Genomic DNA, 23,389 nt, shown 5'->3' with positions numbered 1-23,389 from the left:
AGCTAGAGGTGCATTGTTCCACAAGGTTGTTGCAAATGCAAGGGGGGACAGTCACTGCTGTTGTCTGTGCTGGAATGTGAGGCCTCAACAGTATCAGTTATGGGGAGTTTGGGTGCACAGGCGGGCTGTGTGGCTCACAATCCAATGCACTCAGTGAAGAAAAACAAAGAGATCAGGGGTATCCCCGAGGGCAGCACCTGCTACCTGCCTGAGAGCAGCCCTGGGACAAGGGCAAGATGCAGGCCATATTTGCCTACTTGGATAGTCACCCATGTCGAATTAATGTATTACATCCATACAGAGGCTACAGTGCACATGCTGAAAGAGACCAGAGAATACAGCTTAAATGTAACTAGCAAGATGCCGAAGAATAATCACAACACAGAAAGCATTGTAAATGTTGCCAAGATGAAACAATTATATTCTAGGTTTATGGACTGCCTACACTACCTTGGCCTTCCTGCACAGACAAGAATAAAGTAGCCACCTTGAAATGGGACCTTCACTCCTTCAACCAAAAGGATTGTCTTGAAACAAATTCAGGTTCTACTTGGCGTCTAAAGTATACTCCGAAAATTGAATGAAAAAGTACCACGTATCTTTATTTCACAAAAGCTGACATAATGTATTTGTGAATGAAAAATTCACTAAGTGTCTGACTACAGGATGCTGGCAGGCGCAAAGCACACATAAAGTGCAATTAATTAGGCAGCAGTCCATGGGTCACAGAGGCATGGACATGACATCTAACAACATGCAGGAAGCTTGTGGAAGCCCATTTTAAGATGGCGATACACTGACAGCATGGCAAAAGGCACTTAAAAAGCGAGCGAGTTGAGGAGGAGGCAAGTGGCCCTTGAGTGGCGGGGTGAAGGGAGTTAATAAAAAGAGGCCAATGGCGAAGGGGAAGCAGAGGGGGGGCAGGGGAGAAAAAGCTATTCATATACATTGCAATGCAAGGCCTGATATTAGCAGTGGAAGAAAACATCAGTTAATCAAAAAACTATGAAACTAAAATGCACCTGGTGAAGGCAAACACCTGAACAGGGAGTCAAGCAACCAGGAGCAGGGAAGTGGGAGAGAGAACCAAGCCCTCCAAACATGGGAAAGGGGCTTATCCAGAGCTGTGAAGTAGTCGGCCTTGGACCACTGATTGTATCAGAAGGTCTGCCATATTTAGGGTGGTTCTCCTAATGTAATTTTTTTCTGCCTCAATCAGAACTTTCTACACATCATTTTTACAAGGAACTGCCTCCCCCGGTCTTTAATGGTTTTGTCTCTGAAAAAGAAGAAGACTATGAGACCTATTGCTTTGCCAATGTTTTTATCCATGCTGTACAGAACTGCAGCAACTGTGTAGCATGGCTAAAAAAACAGTTATTTAAAAAAGTGTTGTTACGCGGTTGTTGCATCATTTGTAGGCATGTGTTCCCATGCATACACAAGCCTTCAAAAGGGCATGGGTCATTCTTTTTTTATTTACTGATTCAAGATGGACCAGTAAATAAAAAGTAGTGCAAAAGTGCTTTTTAAAACATAGCACAAAAGCACTTAAAAAATAAAATAAAACAGATGAACCAGTTGCGGGAGAAGTTAGGAAGCTGAGGGAGACCAAACAGGGCAGGCAGCAGGGGAGAAGCAACGCTACAAGTAGCAGGGGAGAAGCAATACAAGGGGACAAAGTGAAAACACAAGGGTGAAAGACAGCAAGGTGGAGAGCGGGGGAAAAGAACATGGGCAAGAGAGAGAGCAACAAAAATGGGTTTGGAGGAGAGAAGGACAAGGGCAAGAGAGAGAAACCTGGAGGGATGGAGAAAAGCACACGAGGGACACAGCTGGGGAACACATGCACTCTTATGGAATGTTTATACACAAAGAAAAAAGTAGTTTCATAAACTGCAGCAGAGGACATATAGGAGACAGTCAATCAAGGAGATGTTAAAGAGGCTATGCTCCCACAAGATGGAGAGGCTGAAACAAGGAAAGCTATCAAATAGAAAACAAAGAAATAGGAGTGACAGTAAATCGAACCAATGGTAAGCAATAGGCGGGCTGCAACCCTTCTATGTTCTGGGTAAGCCAATAATATGTCTTTCACTTCAAAGCAGAATGCATTGTCTGGTAGGCTCAATCTAAAAAAGACTATCAAGTGAGCCATAAAATCATTGTGCCCCCTTTGGAATTAATCTCCTGAAAGTGCATTTCCGTACTTGTTGTTACCAGTCACGGCTCGCAGCATGGTGGTGTATGGCAAGGGGGACAGAAACATTTAATTAAAAAAATTAAATAAATAAAAACTTATCTTCTCCGCTGCCACACAGCGCTCCTCCTCTTTCCTGGTCACTGCAGGAAGGCACAGGCTCCCCGCCTGCCTGAGGCCAATCTTGACGCTACTCAGAGCAGTGTTAGGGTTGGCCAGAGTGCCCAGTCAGGGTGCTCCCAGGCAGACTGGAGCCTGTGCCTGCTCTCTCCAGCCCAGCAACACATTTCTGGGTTGGAGAGAGCACAATGCGCATGTCTGTTTGGCCGTCCCGAGACGGCCGGCCAAACACATGTGCGCACTGAGGGGAGTGCACAGTGCAATCCCCCTTATACCTGTCATCATCCATGGTGCCGCCTCTTTAACAAACAAAAAAATAATAAACACAGTTTATTATCATTTTGATATTGAAGGTTTGCAGCTGCTGCTGCTCATGGAGGGGGAGGTGACGCTCTTCCGCCGTAGCGGAGGAGCCACTGCTGGAAGAAGTCACTGCAGGATCTCGAAATAATGAGCTTAAGTCACGTGCGGACTGAATGACTTGGGGGGGAGGGTCGCCATTAACCACATGGTTTTTTTTGATGCCCTCCTTCACTCCTGCAGCATCTATCAATCACATTCTTATAAAAATAAAAGACAAATTAACATTTACAGGACTGTGTTTTAGATTTTATTTTTGTTTTTATAAGGACATGCTGCAAGTTGCATTTTAAATATGAGTGAAACAACGTATTTTGCTTAAACCCTGATTTTATAAATGTTAATGGAGTGTGTCTGTGGGTCCTTGTGGGTGGAGATGGGTGTGTGTGTGGGTTTGTGTGTACAGTTCCCATCCTTGGAGTAATTTCCCCCCACTGGGCTTAGAACTAAGTGCACTTTACCATGCTAAATAGGAGTAAAGTGCCTGTGCTCCCCCTTTAAAAATGGTTAAAGTGGTTTACCCCTGATTGACAGAAGTCCCTAGTGTATAATGTAGAAATTGCACCCAGAGGCCAGATGTTGCATGACACCTGTGGACTGCAGCACCTACTATGCTACACACAGAGTGGGGCTTTAAAACCTGACTTCAGGCCTACTATGTGTAGCCTGACTTCAGCAACCTAAAACTGTGCTGTGAAAATTGTCAAAATAGCACTTTCAGACAGGAAGGACACCCTGCTTTTAAATATTAATTATTCACCTATAAGTGTACAAAGTAGGGTGTCTGATATTTAAAAGTGGAGCGTGCATGGAAATAAAGTTGGTAAGTTCTTCCAGTAACTAGCTCCCAAAAGTTATTTTCACTGGCAGGGATGTAGCTGGATCATACAAACTGTCAAAGTACAGATTATAAACTTGAATCTGCAACATCTGACAGGAAATAGCTATAATATTCATTCAGAATTTATTTTTCGTGTTTATTAATAATCCAATTCATTGGAGATGTCAAAATGTTATTAAATATGCTGGATAAGTAACTTTTAGAATGTATACTTTTTCTGTCAGAGCCCAGGTTAGACTAATTAGCATTAGCCTGGGATGGTTGACCTGCCACTCCTTCCCTTACAATGCCATGGGGAAACTGCTACCACACATCAGAGGCAATAGCCTGGTTCTTTTGGCTCTCAATTGCCTGGGTGTGTCGTGTTTTTCTTTCCACTGCAGGGACATTAGAAACAGACCAAGGTGAGGCCTGCTTTTTCACAAGGAGGAATAAAGTGAAACCTGGAGGAAGGCAAGTGTTTATTCCCTATGCCCATACTAGTCTGGATCTGAAACCAGTGGGAGGAAACTGGCCCCAAAACCACGTTGGAGTGGACACAGCTCTGCACTAGGGAGGAAGGGTTCCCGTATCTCCCACTGGAACTGCTGGAAAAGCGTGTAGGGATACCCATGGGGACAGTTACCCCAATGGTCAGAGAGGAGACAGGAGTCACTTCCCACCCTCTGGCTAGTGCACCTCATAAATGTAGCACCTCAAAAAGAGCAGAAGGGCATTCAACTGGATCTGCACTGGACCCTGCTCAAGGTCTTTGCTGGATCAGGCCCTTAAGTCGTATGAGCTCCTTCTGGAGTATGGGAGCCTTAGGTGAAGAGCTGAAGAAAAAGGGACTTAGTCCTGCAAAGTTTAAGAACTTCAAAAAATGTTCACTTCCAGTTGCTAGAGGAACGGGACCAACTACCATAGCCAAAAACGTGCAACTTTGTTGAGCAGAAGAAACAGCTTTGTCCCACTTACTAATATGTTTTAGTGGGCCCTCAGTTGGAAGGTATTCGACCTAGTGGAGTGCTCATCAGGTTCAGCCTGCTGCTTTGCCCCATTGGAAGAAAAGGACTTTAATTTCAGAGATGAAGTCCCAATGAGCTAATCTTTTCTTGACTAGCTGAAAGGTTGGGCCTCGGCGGCTGGAAAACTCACATTTCTCCTTCTCTGAGATTTTCCTATCTAAACTAACAGCTTCAGCAAGACTCCCTTCAATGGCTATCCAACTTCACATTGTCTTTGCCAGATACAGCTTGCTGCCCATGCTCATTAGAAGACTTTCTCCCCCAATTTGCAGATTAAGTTCAAAGGTAAAATTATGGACTGCTTAATCCAACTTTATGTATCCGACCTCGGGATCCATCACATCCAGTGTCAAAGTGCATATAGGTACCAGTGTACTAGGACTATAGACTATTATTGCCTCTTAGTCCTTTTTGGTGCTAAATTTTTTTTAAAAACCTCATATCTCCAGTTTACCTTATTGGATTTTTGTTGTGTTGGTGGCATTCTTTTTTATTAAAATTTAACCTACTTTTCTAACTTAATTTGGGATTTGTATCACTGGATGCTTTGACTTTATTACTGTTTTGCATTGCATAAATATTTTACACATTGCCTTAACTGCCTTACTATGAGCCTCTCTGTGTAATAGCTACCGGGGGGTTGAGCGCAGGTTAATTTAGAGACTTTTGGGGTTCACTCTAAGGATTTTGCTTTATTATTCCTTGAGGTGAGCAAGGGACAGCCCCCCCCTAATATTAACCCACATAATATATATGTGTGTGTGTGTGTGTGTGTGTGTGTGTATAAACATATCTAGTTTGTAATCATGTCTTAATTCTGGATGTTCTAACAACTTTCATGCTATGATTTAATAAATCTATATCTTAAAATTAAATTTGAAGAGTCCCACACATAAAATTACATACACTTGGTGACAGCATTATGCCCTCGGGGAGGGTAAAAAGCCCGGGGGTACATAAAGATATGTGAGCAGGTTGCTTGCCAGGTTGGGTGGCAGGGGTCACACTTTCATCCTCATCCCACAAGCCAATTGTGATTTTTCTGCCAATTTACATTGCAAAAGTACACTTGCAGAAAAATAAATCTACATACACTTTCTATTGATTCCTGTATAACATAAGCCAATAAGTGTGCATAAGATAAAAAGAGCCTTCGGTACAAAGGATGACTTGCAGTGCCCCACAAGGATTTTCTTTTGCAATGCCACTGTTCAACCTTATCACCAGGGCTGGACTGGGAACCCAAAACAGCCCTGGCAATTTTGTCAGACCAGGATCTGGGTCGGTGGGGAGGTGGTGTGCAAGCGCGAAGCACTGCTGCTTCTTTTACTGGGGGCCGATATTGTAGCATTGCTGCAAAACCGGCCCCCACCCTTCCAGCCTCCTGGAAAAATGCCTGATGTCTGCTATGGCCAGTCCAGCCCTGCTTGACACTCTTTCACTGCAACCCTTAGTTCAGAGATGGAATAAATTCCAAATGTTTGTCACAATACCCAAACCCACTTCTGATTTGACAACTTTCAGACAGACAAACATGCAATGCCTGAGTGACACTTTCTATTCAATTAAGTAAAAAATCCTCTGTATTCAGTGGATATAAATGTAAGATTCTGGTACAAAGAGGTCCAGACAATGGCAAGCTTCCTTTTAATTTAAAAAGAGTCTGGTTTACCTACCACTGGTACCTCCGAATGTTATCATAGAGGGATAATCCTTCCTTTAACAGGCTTTATTTAGGACCATTATTCTACAATCCACATGTTCGGGAAGACCCTGCTGCTAATGAAAACTGATCAACAAGAGGTACTGACGAAAGCCCTTATAAAGGGCTGACAGGTCTACTGTCATTCGGAAAGCTTCAAACAAAGCTCTTTGCCCCGTTGGGGGCTGCAAAGTGATGCAATGTCTTGAAGGCAAACCCTACCTCAACTTCCACATTACTCTCAGAGAATCTAATTCTACATTCAAACTCCTTTGCGCAACAGGCGGGTCTGCTAGAACAAGGATACCACATACCTCCAAAACAACATTGAAAAGCTACATCTTGAGTCTGTTTCTGAAGTCCGCCAGGGAGGGAGCTTTTCAGAGGTGGAGGGAAAGGCTGTTCCAGGACTTGGCTGCTATGTAACAGAAGGAGCGGCCTCCACTGTGGCTGCGATGGATGCGGAGGGGGGAGCAAGGTTTAACGAGGTGGAGCGTAGTTGTCTTGCTGGGACGTAGAAGTTGATGGTTGAAGTAGGATGGCCTTAGGTTGTGGAGAGCCTTGTATGCAAGTGTGAGGATTTTGACTTGACATCTTTTCTGGATAGGGAGGCAGTGGAGGTTCTTGTGGTGTGGGGTGTCGTTTGAGCACTTGGAGAGGTTGAGGATGAGTCTGGCGGTGGTGTGCTGTAGGGTCTGGAGTCTTTTACATAGCTGGGAGGACACTCTGGGCTAGAGAGCTTTGTCATAGTCGAGATGGCTGGTGACCAGGGCATGCATGACTGACTTTCTGGAGTCAGCATGGATCCATTTTAAGATTCAGCAGAGCATACAGAGAATGTAGAAGCAAGAGTAGGGTATTGAGTTTACTTGTCGATTCATGGATAGTTGGCAGTTGAGGATGATGCTGAGGTTTTGTGCGTGGTCTGATGGAGAGGGCATTGGTCCGAGTTCTGCTGGCCACTAGCTGTGGTTCCATACGGAGGTGTTCTTCCGAAGATCAGGACTTCCATTTTGTCACTGTCTAGTTTAAGGCAGCTGTCTTTCATCCAAGTTGCTACGCTGGTCATGGAGTTGCGGAAGTTGGCTTTGGCATTATGAGGGTCTTCAGCGAGTGAGAGGATTAGTTGAGTGTCGTCGGCGTAGGAGACTATATTGAGTCCATAGCATCTGATGATGTCTGAGAAGGTGGTCATGTAGATGTTGAACAGGGTTGGGCTGAGGGAGGATCCTTGGGGTATGCCGCAGGGGATGTTCTTGAATGTAGAAGTGAAAGGGGGAAGGCGGAAGGCGGATAGTCTGGGTGCAGCCTGAGAGGAAATAGGAGACCTACTTAAGGGCGTTTTGTTGAATGTTTATGTTGTGGAGTCTGTTAAGGAGAGTGTGATGAGAGACTGCACTGCGGAAAGGTCTAAAAGGATCATAGCTGCTGGCTCTCTTCGGTCAAGGAGGGTCCTGATGTAGTCCATGGCGGCGATCAGTACAGTCTCCATGCTCTGGTTAGCCCAAAATCCTGATTGTAAGGTGTTGAGATGGTGGTTTCATATGACGCAGTCGGTGACCTGTTGGTTGGTGGCTTTCACAAGCACTTTGGCCAGGAAAGAGTGCAGGGAGATCGGTCTGTAGTTTTTGAAGTGGGCAGAGGGTTTCTTTAGGAGGGGTCTGACCTCTGCGTGCTTCCATTCATCCGGGAAGGTTGCAATAGAGATGGAGGTGTTGAGGATGCAGGTTAGTTCTGCACTAATAGTGTTGGCTCCAAGGTTGAAAAGCTTGTGGGGGCAGGGGTTGGTGGGTGCCCTGGAGTGGATGGATGATATGATGGCTGCGGTGGTCTGTGTGGTAATCGAGGGCCAGGAGGTTATCAGGTGGCTGGTGTTCGCTGCTTGAGAGATGTTTTCGAGGCTGAAGGAGGAGGGTTGGAGGTCGAAATTGTTGTATATGGTGGAGATCTTGCTGTGGAAGTAGTCTGAGAGGGGTCGCAGAGTTCCTGGGATGGGTGGATGGTGGCGTCTGTAGCTATCTGGTTAGAGAATTCCTTGATGATTCTGAAGAGTTCTTTCATGTGGTTGGCTATGGTGTCAATGCGGGCAGTGATTGCTGCTCTTTTTGCTGCTTTGATGTGGTGGTGGTTGTTGAGGACTACCTTGTAGGCAGCTCTGTCGGAGGGGTCCTTGGTCACGCGCCATTGTTTCTCAAGTTGGTGGCAGTTGAGTTTGGAGCTTCTGAGAGCCGGAGTGTACCACCTCATTGGCTGGAGGTGTTGTTGGTTTTAACTCGTTTTAGCGGGGCAACTCTGTCAGCGGATTTGGTGATCCAGTGGTGAAGTTTTGGAAAGCCTGGTTGAAATCGAGGTCTGCCATGGGCTCAGGTTGTGCGGTGCCTAGGGCCTGTGCCCACAGGGTCTTGGTTACTGTGCCCTTGCATCAGTGCGGGGTGCTGAGGTGCTTGGAGTTGGTGTGCTGGGAACTGGAGATGGTAAAGTGGATGATGGCGCGGTCAGTCCATGTGAGTTAAGTCACATGGGTGAAAATGATTCTGTTGCTAGAAGTGAGGATGGTGTCTAGTGTGTGTCTGGCTTTGAGTGTGGGTTTGGTAACCTGTTGGGTGAGGCAGATGTTGCTGAGGTGCTCTATGAGAGCAGTGGAGTTGATGTTGTTGGGATTGTTAAAGTGGAATCTGAGATTACTGAGTAGGACATATTGGAGGGAGTCGAATGGCAAGGGGGGCGATGAGGTTGGTTATGGCGTTGCAGAAGGCTGGGCATGGTACCGGGGATCTGTATGCGAGGGTGCCTTGCATCGTGGTGTTGGCATCAGTCTGGAGTCAGAAGTTGAGGTGCTCCATGAGGGGAGTTGGGTCATCTTCGGTGATGGTGCATCAGATGGTTTCCTTGAAGATGATGATGATGCCCTCGCCATGTTTGTTGGTTTGGTATTGGTGTATCATCTTGGAGCCGTCAGGCGTGGCCATGGCGATGTCGGGGTTTGAAGAGGGTGTTTCAGTGAGGAAGGCGACGCCCGGGTCGTGAGTGATGATGGTGTCCCAGATATCCGTGGCGTGTTTGCATAAGGAGCGGGCATTTAGCAGGATGCACTGGAGTGGTGCTTGGTTGTTCATAGTCCTCTCTGTGGGTGCAGTGTCGGTGTTAGTGTGCATAGGTGCATCAGCATTGCAGGAAAAACGGCAGTGTGGGCAGGTGAAGGGTCCTTTGGTTGAGAGTGGGGAGGCCGTGAAGCGACTGTTGATGAGGTGTCCGATGTTCAGGGTCTGGAGCTCCTTGGTAGTGTAGCGGTGGTGGGTAGGAGGACCAGGCGCTGGGCGCAGTCCAGGCACAAACAGGCGAAGACAGGCTTGCCTTTGGCATGCCAGTGACACGCCCGATGCTGGGATGGGCTGGGGTTGAATGCGGGAGGGCGGGAGCGGTGGAAGCGGGGGAGTCGGGCTCAGACACAATCAGGCTCAGGCATGCGGCCGGAGATGTCAAAATCAGGCTCAGGAATGCAGGAAGAGATGTCTCAATCATGCTGAGGAATGCAGGCGAAACTGTCAGCGGCAGGCAAGATGGCGTGGAGCGGCTGGGGAGCTGTGACTGGCCCAATAGGACCATGAGCAGAAACGTGCACTGTGGACCAAAGAATGCCACCACTGATTAACCTGTTGTGATAAAGGATTAAGGAAAATGTATTGGAATCCTTCAAAAATACCCTTACAGATACGGCATAAGAAGGAGGAAACAGAATGCGAGGGAGCAATGGAAGTGAAAAGTATATCCTGTTTCCATAAAGGTGCTGTACATCTCTTGTAAATACCCATGAAACTGACAATGTAAGTGATTTACTTACCTTTTGTTCTGTAGCCACACCCGTGCATTTGTTCCAGATAGCTATGTATGTTGTAGAGTTCACGAGTGTCATTCACATGTTGTGGGCACTGGCTTACTGATGCGTGCCTGCCTTCCAGCACGAAGCGATCAAAAACTAATTCAGCACATATGACAAATCAAGTATTAACATGATAGAAACAGGCACATCATGACAATACTTTATCAGTAAATAAATCTGCAGCTTTCCGTGCAGCTGATGTCCAATTTTGCAAGGATTGTATTATTAAACAGGCTTTAAAATATGCATGGGCAGAAAAAAAAATGGTCTCCACTAAAGAAACAGATTTTTAAATATGAAGCAGCCATTTGCCAGGTTTTCAAGGCCATCTGTTTCCAAAGTCTACCTTCCTTGTTGTTTACCACAGGCTGTCAGTCTGTTTTAACAACCTCCAGTGGGACTGCGCGCACCTCATTATGCAAAGCACTGCTTATACATTCACCCCGGCGCCGGGCTCTCTAATCTGCGCTCGTAACACCTTCCATGGAAAAAGCAACACCCCCTTCAGAGGCTGCTGATCAGAGACGGCAGCAGTTGCCGGCCTAGCCAGTCGGGCCTCTGCTCTCACTAGTTTATGTTATGGTAGACTGTCCAGATCCTTCACAGTGCAACTAGAAATTTACTGAAAATGGCAAAGATGAAAATTGATGTATATTATCTTGTCAGATGTTTTTCAATTAGATCGGTTTTTTTTAAAACTTTTGCAGGAATCATACATTTTTAAGGCCAGGTGACTTGGCACGCTGGGGGTTCGAGAGGTATGGCGTTGCGATATGGTCTTTTGCCCTTCCATAAAAAATAAAAAAAAACATCAATTTTTAACATTTCATTGAATAGCAGTTAAAAAAATTAAACTATAACATTTTAATAAGTGAAGGCATAGCACAAAATTATGCAACAATCTTTTGCAAATACTCTCACAAAGGTGTACTCCAGAGCGGAAGTGCCTCTCGAGATTTCCCCTAGGCTACGGTGGGAATTGTCAATCAGTACGACAACATCGAAAAATTTAAAAAAAACCTGTAGATTTCAATACCAAGAAAGACACTACAAGGATAAAGGGGACAGTCTCAGAGCATGCAAGGAAAGAAATTCGAACTGTCAAAACACCTAAAAGGAATATCACAACACGTGTGTTATAAAGCAGCCTCCAGAAAACAATTTAGGAGCAACGTAATAAAGATACAATACTTCAGTTACGAAGTGCAAAGGAAGGGTCCTGGATTCCTACCCTATCGGAGAAACAAATTCCTAGCTCTGGGTGTTAGTGTTCAATTGGGTACTGGAATTATGGACATCAGCCAGGACCGTGATGGATTCTGATAACAACAGCGATACCATTCAACAGTTTTGTCCTGAAATCCATTCTAAGGCAGCACATGACTAAGTAAAAAAGTCAAAATGGCCGGTGGTATAGCACGATGCATGCGCAAGTACGGTGCCACCTTCGACTGGTGTGCCAATATGGCCACTGTGTGCACGCACATGCTCGTGCTGATGCATGCATACGGAAGTCATCCTGGAAGGACTGTCAACCATTCCAAGATGGTCACCCTTGAACAGCAACGCATGCACTGGCGGTCCTTCTAGCTGTTTTACTTTCCTGTCCCAACATTACGATGGCCATTTTAGAATGTTAAAGCAACAATAAAATTAATAAAGTCCATCGGGCGATTGCAACTCGTGGGAAGCAGGATGAGGAGGGGGACAGAGCACTCTGGGAAGCAAGGGATGAACACGGGGTGTGGGGTGAGCATAAAAAAGCATGGGGGTGTAGGGTCTGGGGATCAAAAAACAGTGGCCCTCATTCTGACCCTGGCGGATTGAATCCGCCAGGGCCGAGGGCAGCGAATGCACCGCCAACAGGCTGGCGGTGCATTCATGGGCATTCTGACCGCGGCGGTAACGCCGCGGTCAGAAACGGGAAACCAGCGGTCTCCCGCCGGTTTCCCGCTGCCCATGGGAATCCTCCATGGCGGCGCAGCAAGCTGCGCCGCCATGGGGATTCCGACCCCCTTCCCGCCAGCCTGGTTCTGGCGGTTTACACCGCCAGAACCTGGCTGGCGGGAACGGGTGTCGTGGGGCCCCTGGGGGCCCCTGCAGTGCCCATGCCAATGGCATGGGCACTGCAGGGGCCCCCTAACAGGGCCCCACATTGCTTTTCAGTGTCTGCTTAGCAGACACTGAAAAGCGCGACGGGTGCCACAGCACCCGTCGCACACCTTCCACTCCGCCGGCTCCATTCGGATCCGGCATCCTCGTGGAAGGCGCTTTCCCGCTGGGCCGGCGGGCGATCTTTTGCAGATCGCCCGCCGGCCCAGCGGGAAAGTTGAAATGCCCCCCGCGGTCTTCTGACCGCGGGGCGGTGTTTGGGCGGTTTCCGCCAGGCGGGCGGCGTCCGCCGCCCGTCCGGGTCGGAATGAGGCCCAGTGTGTGTGTGGAACTAGTTTTTAGGATGTTTACATCCACAACATCTTGTGGGCTGATACACATAATGGCTGACACTGCCTACAGCCAGCTGAACCATAGTAGTTAATGGGTGAAAGGGGATGTCGCTTTTGTATCTCTAAGCATGTGTGTGTTGTGTATTGTGTGTGTGTGTGTGTGTGTGTGCCTGTGTGTGGGCAACAGCTCTCACCAGACAGCAACAGCTGTCTGTAGGCGAAACCCTATCCTAGACGTTCTGTTGTGCCTCCTGGTAATGCAAATGTTGTATTTTACTTCAAAAAGCAAAGATGAGCTTAACTCTTTATTTAACTACAACTCCTTTCTTGTCTATAAATCTTATTGGAATTGCTTCTGTTACTTCCTAAAGATCTGTTCTGCCATATTAAGCAATGTATTTTACATGAACAGGTGGTGCTCTGGCCATCAGACCAACCGGATCAAGTACAGCTGCTTCAGATAATACACCTTGGACTAGTCCAGTAGCTCATAACGGAGGATTGGGAAATGGTCCATGGTGCATACCAAAGTCCCCAAACAGTTGCTTTCCGTGCAGGTAGCTTGAATTCCGGCTTTAACATCAAGTCTGCTGATCAAACACTTGAGTCCAGCCAAAGATTAGTACGCAAAATCCTTCTTGGTGAAATAATCTCGTAAAAAATAAAACCCACTAATCAAGCTGTTGATTCAAACATGTGGTCCTTTCCAAGGATCAGGGCGTGCAGTAATGGTTAAATGGAATACCAAAGTCTTTTCATTCCCAGCCTATTCAAATCAGCATTGTGTTCGGTCAAAACGTGATTATGCAGCATATTGACATCTCCGAAGGCTAATGGAATACAGACTGATTCATGCACATGATGCAGCTGACCGATGACCACCAGAGCATCCCTCAGGGACCCTTTTCTCTGGAGCTGGAGAGGTAGCACAAGAGATTTGGAGATAAGTGAAAATGATACTCGACTTGGGCTTCCCCGTCCTCCATCTCACGCCTCTTATCCACCATCGACGGAAAAATCGCTACCACGTATCACATTGGAACTCCTGTTAGAAGCCACCCCACTACAAAGTTTTGATGTCTAGGCTCTATAAAATAGCTACATCGAAAGCCCATCAGGGAATGTTCCTGCAAAAGAGATTGGATAACGTCTGATTTATGGTTGAAAGCCTAATGGCGTTAGAATGTACCATAGGATGTTAGATGAAAATAGTATTATGGCCGCAAAGTAAAGAATTGAAACTCAGACATTCATACATGCTAAACCCCAGTTTACCACCTGAACCATTCATCCATGTTTTCTGAGTCAAGATAAGCAAACGGGTCCCTGTCATTGGTGTTGAATTTGAGCAGATAGTTTGCTATACTTTCAATCAGTTAGAAGAGACTTGTACGTGATTTTCTATAATTTAATCCACGAGTTCTCTGCTCTGAGAAGAAGCGGGGAAAGATTGTAGGGGAGCGTGAGTCTTTTTAATATGTCTTTCCTCTGCACCTAACATTTGGCGTGGACCATTTGGATTATATGAAAGCTTAAAAACTATATTTTTTCATCTCCTTAGGCAACGTCAGAATTAAATTGAGCAAGCATTTATAGATTAAAGGTGGATTCATGGTGCGGAATTCGGATGCATAACATCTTTGTATGGAGAGAGACCCATCCAGATATTAATTTACAGCAGCACAGTCCTCACCTCAACCACAGAAAGAGAAAGCTAATAAGGCAAGTAGATTACCAGCTAATCTATCAAGCAAGACGATGCAAAGGCAACTCCCTCCCTGGCTGGTGACACTGTGGGGGAACAGATTATATATTATTGGCAATTATATAGGACTTAGACGGCCATTAGAATTGCCTTATTATAGCCTTGTCGGCGGACTCTGGGTGCCTCACCATGCATTGCCAGGGTTTACACAGTAGGCTGGATTTTCAGTGGCCTAGTATGTTTTGGCAATTATTCAGGTCCGGTTCTGGTTTAGTTTGGAGTTATGGGGTAGAGATTTTCATGTGAAAGAAGTCTGCTACATGGCTTTCGTCAATTGTTTATGCAAATCTTAGGTCAGGACTACTCCCTTTGCCCATCCTTCAGAGATATTCTAGGCTTGGCGATGCCATCTGTGTGGCATCTTTCAGCTGTGTTTACGTATGTGAAATGTTCTCAATGATCTGCTCTCCTGCACACTCATGTGATCTAGCTTGCTGGAACGACCTGTTTGGTGCAACGTATGTTGCACACCTGAGTTGTTTTGGATGTATGATGCAGGGGTTGCTTTCTACTGGTTACTGTTGCAAGTTTCTGTCGTTCATTTCATGGTGATCATCGTATGCGTTTCCCTCCTTGCCCTAAAGTAGTTCCACGGTGAATACATAGCTCAAAGAGCAAAGTGGTGTTTGTGTTTTTTTGTAGAAAAAGCATGATTGCGTTAAGTGTTCCCCCACTCACAGCACGATCCCCGACGACCAATTCCTCACAGTCCAGACTGAACTGAAGTTGCGCCTAAATGATCGGCTCCTTGAAACTGAAATGACGATCACCTGAAATTCATCCAGAACTCGGGTAGCGAGATGCAGTGATTCACAACCAACGATGCATGCACGAACGAAAAGTTGTGGTGGAAACTGGCTCATTAAGGAAAGTAACTACGTGGCAATTTTTCTACTGATATGATTTAGAAGCATATGCTTGTTTACTAATCTCCTTTAGTCACATGCTATGGAGCCAATCCAATACTTCAGCATCTGCTCACAATTATCTGATTCCATCTGCTTACCTTTCATTCCACTTTCATCCTGTCCCTGGTTTCCAAAGGTCTCCTGGGCTCCTGCATCCGGCTCACTTGGAAGAGAAGAAGAAGGAGGAGGGCGTACAGAGTCCCCTTTTATGTCTTCAATCTGAAAGCAGAGAAATGGCACCACATGAGATGGGTCCACCGTAATATCTACTAAGGTTTGCAGCAGAAACATTGACAGACAGGACAATAAATGAGAGCAGCATTGCCAAATATTTAGAGAATCATAGTGCTATTAGTTGGTGAAGATTCCACAGGTGGGTGAATTATTGAAACCTTGTAAATAGTCGGTGTCTCATCTCCTGTCATTAGGATTGGCAACTAGGTTATCCTATCCTATAGATATGAGCATTCAGTAAATCCAGTGCTTAATTTGTGCTTGCTGTTTCAGGTGCTGAGCACCGGTACTTATTTTTGAGGGCCGGGGGTTATTCTTCTGCCACAAGCATTTGCTGCGAGCAAAAGACACATATGGGAAAGACGGAGGAAGAGAAAAACGAAAAAGCGTCACAAAGGGAGAAAGCTGCAAGAGTGAGCTGAAGGTGCAGGGAGTGGCTTTACATGGATTGAAGAGGCCCGAGATGGTTTCAGGTTTATGCCACCTCAGTATTCCGTGTTACCACATTTAATTGTAGCAGCCGCGTGTTTAAGAGGAGGGCTTCGGGCACTGGCACGTTTTTATTTACAAATTAAGCACTGAGTAAATCCTACTGTATAAAAATGCACCAACTGTATAAAAAAGAATGTCAGTCTTTCAGTCCTACCCCTTCCAGTGCCAACAACGTTGGTCAAGATCATTTAATTTATGAGATGAACGACTAAATAAAAGTCACTCAAATAGGAAACAATAACCCTAGCTACTTTGACAGTGGACAATTAGCAGGCACTTTGGAAGGAGTGAAAACGATAGCCAATAAAAAAATATATCCTTGTTCAAATGGTATCCATTCTAGAAAGTGTTATGTGCAATATTTCTATGCCCTCGTCATATAGAGGTTTTCTGAAATAAATTTTGATCAGATCAAATGTATGTGAATCTATGATGATACCTGTTATGCATATCTGTAGTAATGGACGCCTCAGACAAACATCCTCTCTTTTACTTAGGCCGGATTAGGCTGACTGAAAACCCCCCGTATATGTGCTTTGATAACTATTGTTTAAGAAAACATAAGGCTGGCAAGATGGTGCCAGCTGTCTCTCAGCTAGAACTACAAAAATGTAAGCATATCAGTACTGAATGTTTTACTGAGTTCCTACAAACAATTTAGCAATGTTTTATTCGAATTATCCTACTAGAAATGATGTTTTACATGATATCAAACTGTAAACATGTTCAGCTTTAGGCATCTGTAATAATAATGATACTTTTACAAATGTCAAACACATGTGCTACCACTGTACCTTTCCACCAAAGTAGTGAGGATTTGTAACTGCATCAATTGACATTTTCATCCTTTCTGAACCCAATAGGTAGGGCAATGTAACAAGACTATTAATAATTATTACAAAGGCTCTAGGAAGGACGGAGGGCAGGAAGCACACCATATCTTGGATCTAGGGACAATGCTACATTAAGGCCATTTCACAACAATGCCTTGCGGCATCACCATAAATTGTCACAACAGGGTGGCAGACTAAAAGAAATGGCCTCAAAAAGGCCATGTTGTTTGGGGAAACCTATACTCAAACAGCAAAATGTAATGTTGTGTATGAAAATCCTTGTAGCGGAACTAGCTGAATGACACTAAGAAATATAGGGGGTCATTCTGAGCCCGCCGCCCGCCAAGCGGGAATCGCCAGAATACCGCTGCGCGGTCAAAAGACCGCCGCGGTTATTCTGAGTTTCCCGCTGGGCTGGCGGGCGACCGCCAGAAGGCCGCCCGCCAGCCCAGCGGGAAACCCCCTTCCATGAGGATGCCGGCTCCGAATGGAGCCGGCGGAGTGGAAGGGGTGCGACGGGTGCAGTTGCACCCGTCGCGATTTTCAGTGTCTGCTTGGCAGACACTGAAAATCTTGGTGGGGCCCTGTTAGGGGGCCCCTGCAGTGCCCATGCCATTGGCATGGGCACTGCAGGGGCCCCCAGGGGCCCCACGACATCCGTTACCGCCAGCCAGGTTCTGGCAGTCAAAACCGCCAGAACCAGGCTGGCGGTAAGGGGGTCGGAATCCCCATGGCAGCGCTGCTTGCAGCGCCGCCATGGAGGATTCCCTTGGGCAGAGGGAAACCGGCGGGACACCGCCGGTTTCCCATATCTGACCGCGGCAGTACCGCCGCGGTCAGAATGCCCATGGGAGCACCGCCAGCCTGTTGGCGGTGCTCCCGCGGTCGTTGGCCCTGGCGGTCCATGACCGCCAGGGTCAGAATGACCCCCATAGTGTTATGTGTGTTTAACTTAATGGTGATTCTTTATCACATTATCACCTTGTTCAGCTCAGCTACCCTGGGACAACCACAAATCACAGCTAAATCCCAGTCACACTGATCAGTAATAACAAAGGTGGAGCTTACCATAACAAAGTCAACACCTATTGTTCATCTGGAGCCAAGCAGCTTGGCAGCAGATTTGTCGAATTAGAAACCTGGTGGATGACAGATTGTCGTGTCTAGGATGTAGTTGTAAGTAGTGGATCCTAAGACTCTGAATTGAAAAAGTTTACTATAGTGTTGAAATCTGTTGTAAGGACACTGAAAAGCCTTCAGAAAGTTCTGAAAGAAGAAAACCATGATGATTATGGCTGAATCACTGACATGAAAATATGCGCAACCAGAGAAAATGCATAAAGTGAATAAAAGAAATATGACTTTGGGCAAGTATTACTTTTCTCACCGAGTGGGGAGATTCTTGAGAGCTACTTTATTATAGCCTTGCTACAACTGCTGGCAAGAAGGTGTTCAGGTTTGCACCCACTAGTAACAAGACTGTGTAATATGGGTAATTAAATAACACAAAGAGATCATACATTGTTTAGTGTTACAATCACCTGTTCTGTGTAATATAACTCAAATAACTTAGGTTTATCTTAATTAGCAGTCACCAACATCAAGATGATATATCTGGTTAAGGTAATTAGTTTATTCCTGGGCCCCAATAATCAGCCTGAAAAAGGTGGAAGTAAGCGAAGGCCTCCATCCATGGAAAGGCAGTAGACTGAAATAGAATCCACAGGTCCAGAAGTGATATGAGGAGTCTACTGGGGATGTCACATTTATGCCTAGTGTGGGGGAAAGTCCTGGCCACTGCCTAACCAATGAGGTGAAAGTTCCCAGGAGTGACCCCCATCTACTTTTGCAGTACTTCCTGTGCCCTTCTCTACCTAAATCCAACACGGCAGAACCGTTCTTCCCTGGTCAGAGCTCCTTTTGCTCACCCAGAAGTGGGGTTATGATAATGGGCAAAACCTCCCCTGTGGTCACTCCAAACCACGTTTAGAACCCGTTAAAATATTTGTTTCTACCACCCACTAGAATACAGTTCATTTACAGATATTCAAAAAGTTGTTGTGTTTTAAAAACACTGACATTCTATGTCAGGACCGGAGGCGAGGATTATGCATAATCTTTCTTCACTTTTATTGACAGCAGGTTCAAAGTTTAACAAGAAAAAACTACAAAGCCCATGAGACCCACTCCCATGGCAACCACTGTCCAATCACACTGCCATCCGACTGAATGTATAAATATCCTCGCGCGGTGACGTTCTTCCTCTTTCTTCACTGCTCTCTGTCAGATAAGTGGCCCTTCTCTGTCTCTGAGTTGTAGAGTTAAGAAAGCGGTCTTTGTTAACGATTTAGTGTTGACTTCTCATTGTGTTTGATCGATCGATCGCGCGCGCGCGGGTTTGTGTACTTGTTGCTTGGCAACATCAACGCACGGTAGGCTTTTTAGCCCGAGCGCGATCGATAAATTAATCTCTGTCGGGTCCTCCAGAGGGCGCTCTTTCGGGCGCTCCAGTGCTCCCGAGCGTTTCTCCTCAGCGTTTCGAGTCGCGTTTGCGCTCGGACGCTTCGGATAAACGCGTTGGGGTTTGAAGTGAGTCCCTGCTCACTTTAAACCCTTCCAACCCCCGCGGACACCGGGTGTCGGTGATTTCGGCTGTGGGCCTCATTTTTTCAACGGGCGTTCCGCTCGTGAAGGTCAGAACTTTCTGCGACGGCAGGAGTGCGGGGGGGCTGCCCTACAAAGTGAAAAAGGGGCGTTTTTTCCTGCAAACTTCCCTACTATGTCCCTCACACACGAGCGTGACGCTTTCCTCACCCTGTCCCCGGGGGAGGGCTCATCCCAGAGGGCCTTGGCTCCTGAGATGGACCTCCTGCTGATGCAGGCTATCAATAGGGCCTTGGGGCCCTTACAAGACAGCGTGGCCAGATTATCGGACCACGTGTTTAAGGGAACAGGGATGGGGCTGACGGAGACTGACCTACAGGGAGAGGCAGTCCCCAAGAAATGCTGCAAGCGTGTCGCAGGGCACCTGGAAGGATTCGGTCGTCTGGCTGAATCCTTCCGTAAGAGTGCGCGCACGTTACAGCAGCCACCCTTCCGGGAGGGGTCTGAGCCCGGAGAGACCGGTGAAGTGTTTCACACAAGATCGGACCCGACCCAGGGGTCCCCTAAGCGGGTCGTGAGGGACACGGATGGGGATTCCTCTGAGGAGGATCAGGAAGCGGGGCGTCCGTGGCGCCCGTCTTCTAATATATCAGACCCGCCTGAGACTGAGGACTCGGAGGCGGAAATGTTCCAACCAGAGGACTTATATCACCCCCGCTCTTCGGAGTGGCATCCGGATAAGAGGGTGGCGGATTATGTGGCCAGCAAAATTCGCCAACCCCTAGAGAAGGAAGTTCGGGCTAGGTTATGGGCGGAATGCCCACGCCCGAATTTACCAGATCGAGTGGCGGCTACCCCTGATCTGGATCCCAAGATGTGTACTTTCTTCGGGAAGTATGTCAAGGACCCGAAGAAGGGTATTGATCGTTCCTGGAGGGGATGCCAGGATAAGTTACTGGATGTCCTAGGTCCCCTCACGCAGATCATCCAACTTGCCGAACGGGCTAAGCGGTCCAATTCTCCCTTACCCACAGATATTGTGGCGGGATGGGCCCAAAGGGCGGTCTGCTTGTTGGGGAACGCAAATTGCGCCCTCTCTGCAGAGAGGAGGAGATCCTTACTTATTAAAATAGACCCTAAGTTAGGAGAACTCTCCGATTCAGAGGCAGGGGCGGTGGCCCAAGGGAACTTGTTTGGGGATCCTTTCTTGAAGGAGCTGAGCAAGTTCGTAGCAACCTTCTTGGCGCTTGATAAGGCGCAGAGCTCGATTAAGAAAATCTTTCCTGGAAAGGTTTTTGGAGGGGCCGGACGAGGCAGGAGTCGCTCTTCCGGCCTTGCTTTCCAACAAGGTCCCTCACCCTACCCACCGCGAAACAACGGATGGAGGGATGGCCGTCAGGGTACCTTCTTCCCCAACCGGGGTAGAGGGAAGTCCAAGAGGTCCGCCCGGGGTGGAGCTAACGCCCCCGGAGGAGTTAACGGTGAGTGTTACCCTTTTTTCCCCTCGCATTCTAGGAGGGAGACTACGCTTCTTCGCCCACAAGTGGACCTCCTTAACGTCAGATGCTTGGGTGCTGCAGACGGTCACAGGGTTCCACATAGAATTTTTGGAGACTCCGGTTCAGGACTTTCTTCCACGGCCCTTGGTTTTCTCAGACACGGAAGCGACATTGATAGACGCGGAGGTTCAAGAGCTTCTTTAGAAAGAAGCTATCCACCCGTCGACGATCCACCCCAGGGGTTTCGTGAGCAATCTGTTCCTTGTAGAAAAGAAGGACAAAGGGTTTCGTCCCGTTATCAATCTCAAGTCTTTCAACGAGTGGGTGGTGTACCGCCACTTCAAAATGGAGGGCATTCATATGCTCAGAGATCTCTTACTGCTTGGGGATTGGATGGTGCGGTTGGACCTCAAGGATGCCTACCTTACGGTCCCCATCTTCCCTCCTCATCGCCGGTTCCTGCAGTTCATCTGGAGAGGACAGGCATTCGAGTTTTCTTCCCTGCCGTTCGGCCTGTCGTCGGCCCGTGGTGTTTCACGAAGCTACTCAAGCCAGTAGTGGAATACCTGCGGGCTCGGGGGATTCGCTTGATTATTTATCTCGACGACATCCTCCTCATGGATCAGTCGCGATCGCGGCTCGTATCCAATGTGAACATAACTATTCAACTTCTGCAGGATCTGGGGTTCGTGATCAACTCACAGAAGTCGGAACTGCTTCCTTCGCAGTCGATGACCTTTCTGGGGTTTCTCATCGACTGCCAGGCAGCCTCCCTCAGTCTCCCGGGCCCGAAGATCAAGAAGATCAAGAAGGAACTGTCCACGGTCCTGAGACGGGACAGGATCTCCCTAAGGCAGTTGGCCAGGGTGGTGGGGCTCCTCTCCTCCTCGATCCAGGCCATCTTCCCGGGCCCTCTCCACTACAGGGCCCTGCAACGCCTCAAGGCCCATCATCTGCAGAGGGGCCTTTCGTACTCGGAGCTCATAGCTTTGTCCCAGGAGGCGCGGATGGAGATACAGTGGTGGCTGGACCACATGGAAGCGTGGAACGGCAGGGCAATATTCGGGGCCGCCCCCGACTTGATCAGGACGCCAGCCGATTCGGCTGGGGAGCTCGTTGTGGGGACATCTCCTTTGGGGGCCGCTGGACCCAGCAGGAGCTCGATCTCCACATCAACTGCCTGGAACTCCTCGCGGGTTCGTTTGCGATCAGATCCCTGACTCGGGACAAGGTTTCTTGCTGCATCCTTCTAAGGATGGACAACGTCTCGGCGGTTCAGTATATCAACCGCCTGGGGGGGACCCGCTCGAAGGCCCTAGCGGAGTTAGCGAAAGATTTCTGGCATTTTTGCCTGCAGCGTCAAATCTCGGTCACAGCGGAGTATCTTCCGGGGTCCCAGAACGTCCTGGCGGACTGGAACTCCAGATATCTGGAGGATCCCAGCGATTGGCGGCTGGACAGAGCGGTGTTCCTAGCTCTGTTGGATCGATGGGGTTCTTGTACGGTGGACCTCTTTGCGTCCAGGTGGAACACTCAGCTTCCTCGCTACTTCAGCTGGCGCCCGGATCCCGGCGCGAGCGCAGTCGATGCTTTCCTTCAGGACTGGGGTCGGGATCAGAACTACTCGTTTCCCCCCTTCCTTCTGATCCCGAGAGTAACGGCTCAGGTTCGTCGCCAGGGGGCGACAGTCATTCTGATCACACCGCTCTGGCTGTCTCAAGTTTGGTTCCCAGCGCTCCTGAAGCTCTCTTGCGATCTTCCTGTTCTGCTTCCTGTTCGTCTGAACATACTGTCGAATCCAGAGGGGCAATTCCACCCGCTAGCTCTTAAGGGCCATCTCTCTCTAGTGGCCTGGAGGATTTCAGGGAACGCCGGGCAGACCACAGACTTTCACGAGAGGCTGAGGATTTCATCAGACAGGCATGGGCCCATAGTACTTGCAAGAGGTACAGATCAGCCTGGAATGGCTGGGCTCATTGGTGTCTGGCTAGGCACTTCGATCCCTTGGGGGCCCAGATTACCGATATCTTGAACTTTCTGGCTGGCCTAGCGGCTTCTGGCCAATCTTATTGCTCAGTTAATTCTTTTCGTTCTGCAATTTCAGCAGGACATCCTCCGATTGATGATCGTCCCGTAGGGGAACATCCGTGGGTGTGTAAGCTATTGAAGGGCATTCGTATGGCTAAACCACCGGAACCCAGGTATGCCTCCGTGTGGGATGTTGATCAGGTGATACGTTTCTTGATTGCATGGCCGGATAATCAGTATCTGTCACGTAAACAGTTATCAGCCAAACTGGCAATCTTGCTATGCCTCATCTCATGCAAGCGGGTCTCCGATGTCAGGGCTCTGGATGTATCCGCTAGAGTTTTTTCGCCGGAGGGAGTCACTTTCACGATTTCACGGCGTACAAAGTCTAGTACCAGGTCAGTAACCTATCCTGCTTTTGATCATACACCCAAGCTATGCGTGGTTAGATGCCTAAGGAGATACGAAGAGG

General features: G+C 47.7%; 1 protein-coding gene across 1 annotated transcript in view; it reads right to left on the bottom strand.

The window, feature by feature from the left end:
* The window catches only part of LOC138286353 (uncharacterized), a 1,286,679-nt gene that overhangs the window by 461,587 nt on the left and 801,703 nt on the right, over positions 1 to 23,389 (bottom strand). Inside the window, exon 79 of the mRNA XM_069226509.1 lies at positions 15,326 to 15,446. Within this exon, the coding sequence (XP_069082610.1) occupies positions 15,326 to 15,446 (121 nt within the window). The remainder of the gene's footprint in view (positions 1 to 15,325; positions 15,447 to 23,389) is intronic.

This window comes from Pleurodeles waltl, chromosome 3_2 (assembly GCF_031143425.1).
Source record: "Pleurodeles waltl isolate 20211129_DDA chromosome 3_2, aPleWal1.hap1.20221129, whole genome shotgun sequence".
In the NCBI taxonomy this organism is placed as follows: domain Eukaryota; kingdom Metazoa; phylum Chordata; class Amphibia; order Caudata; family Salamandridae; genus Pleurodeles; species Pleurodeles waltl.
This window is presented reverse-complemented; position numbering and strand designations above follow the sequence as displayed.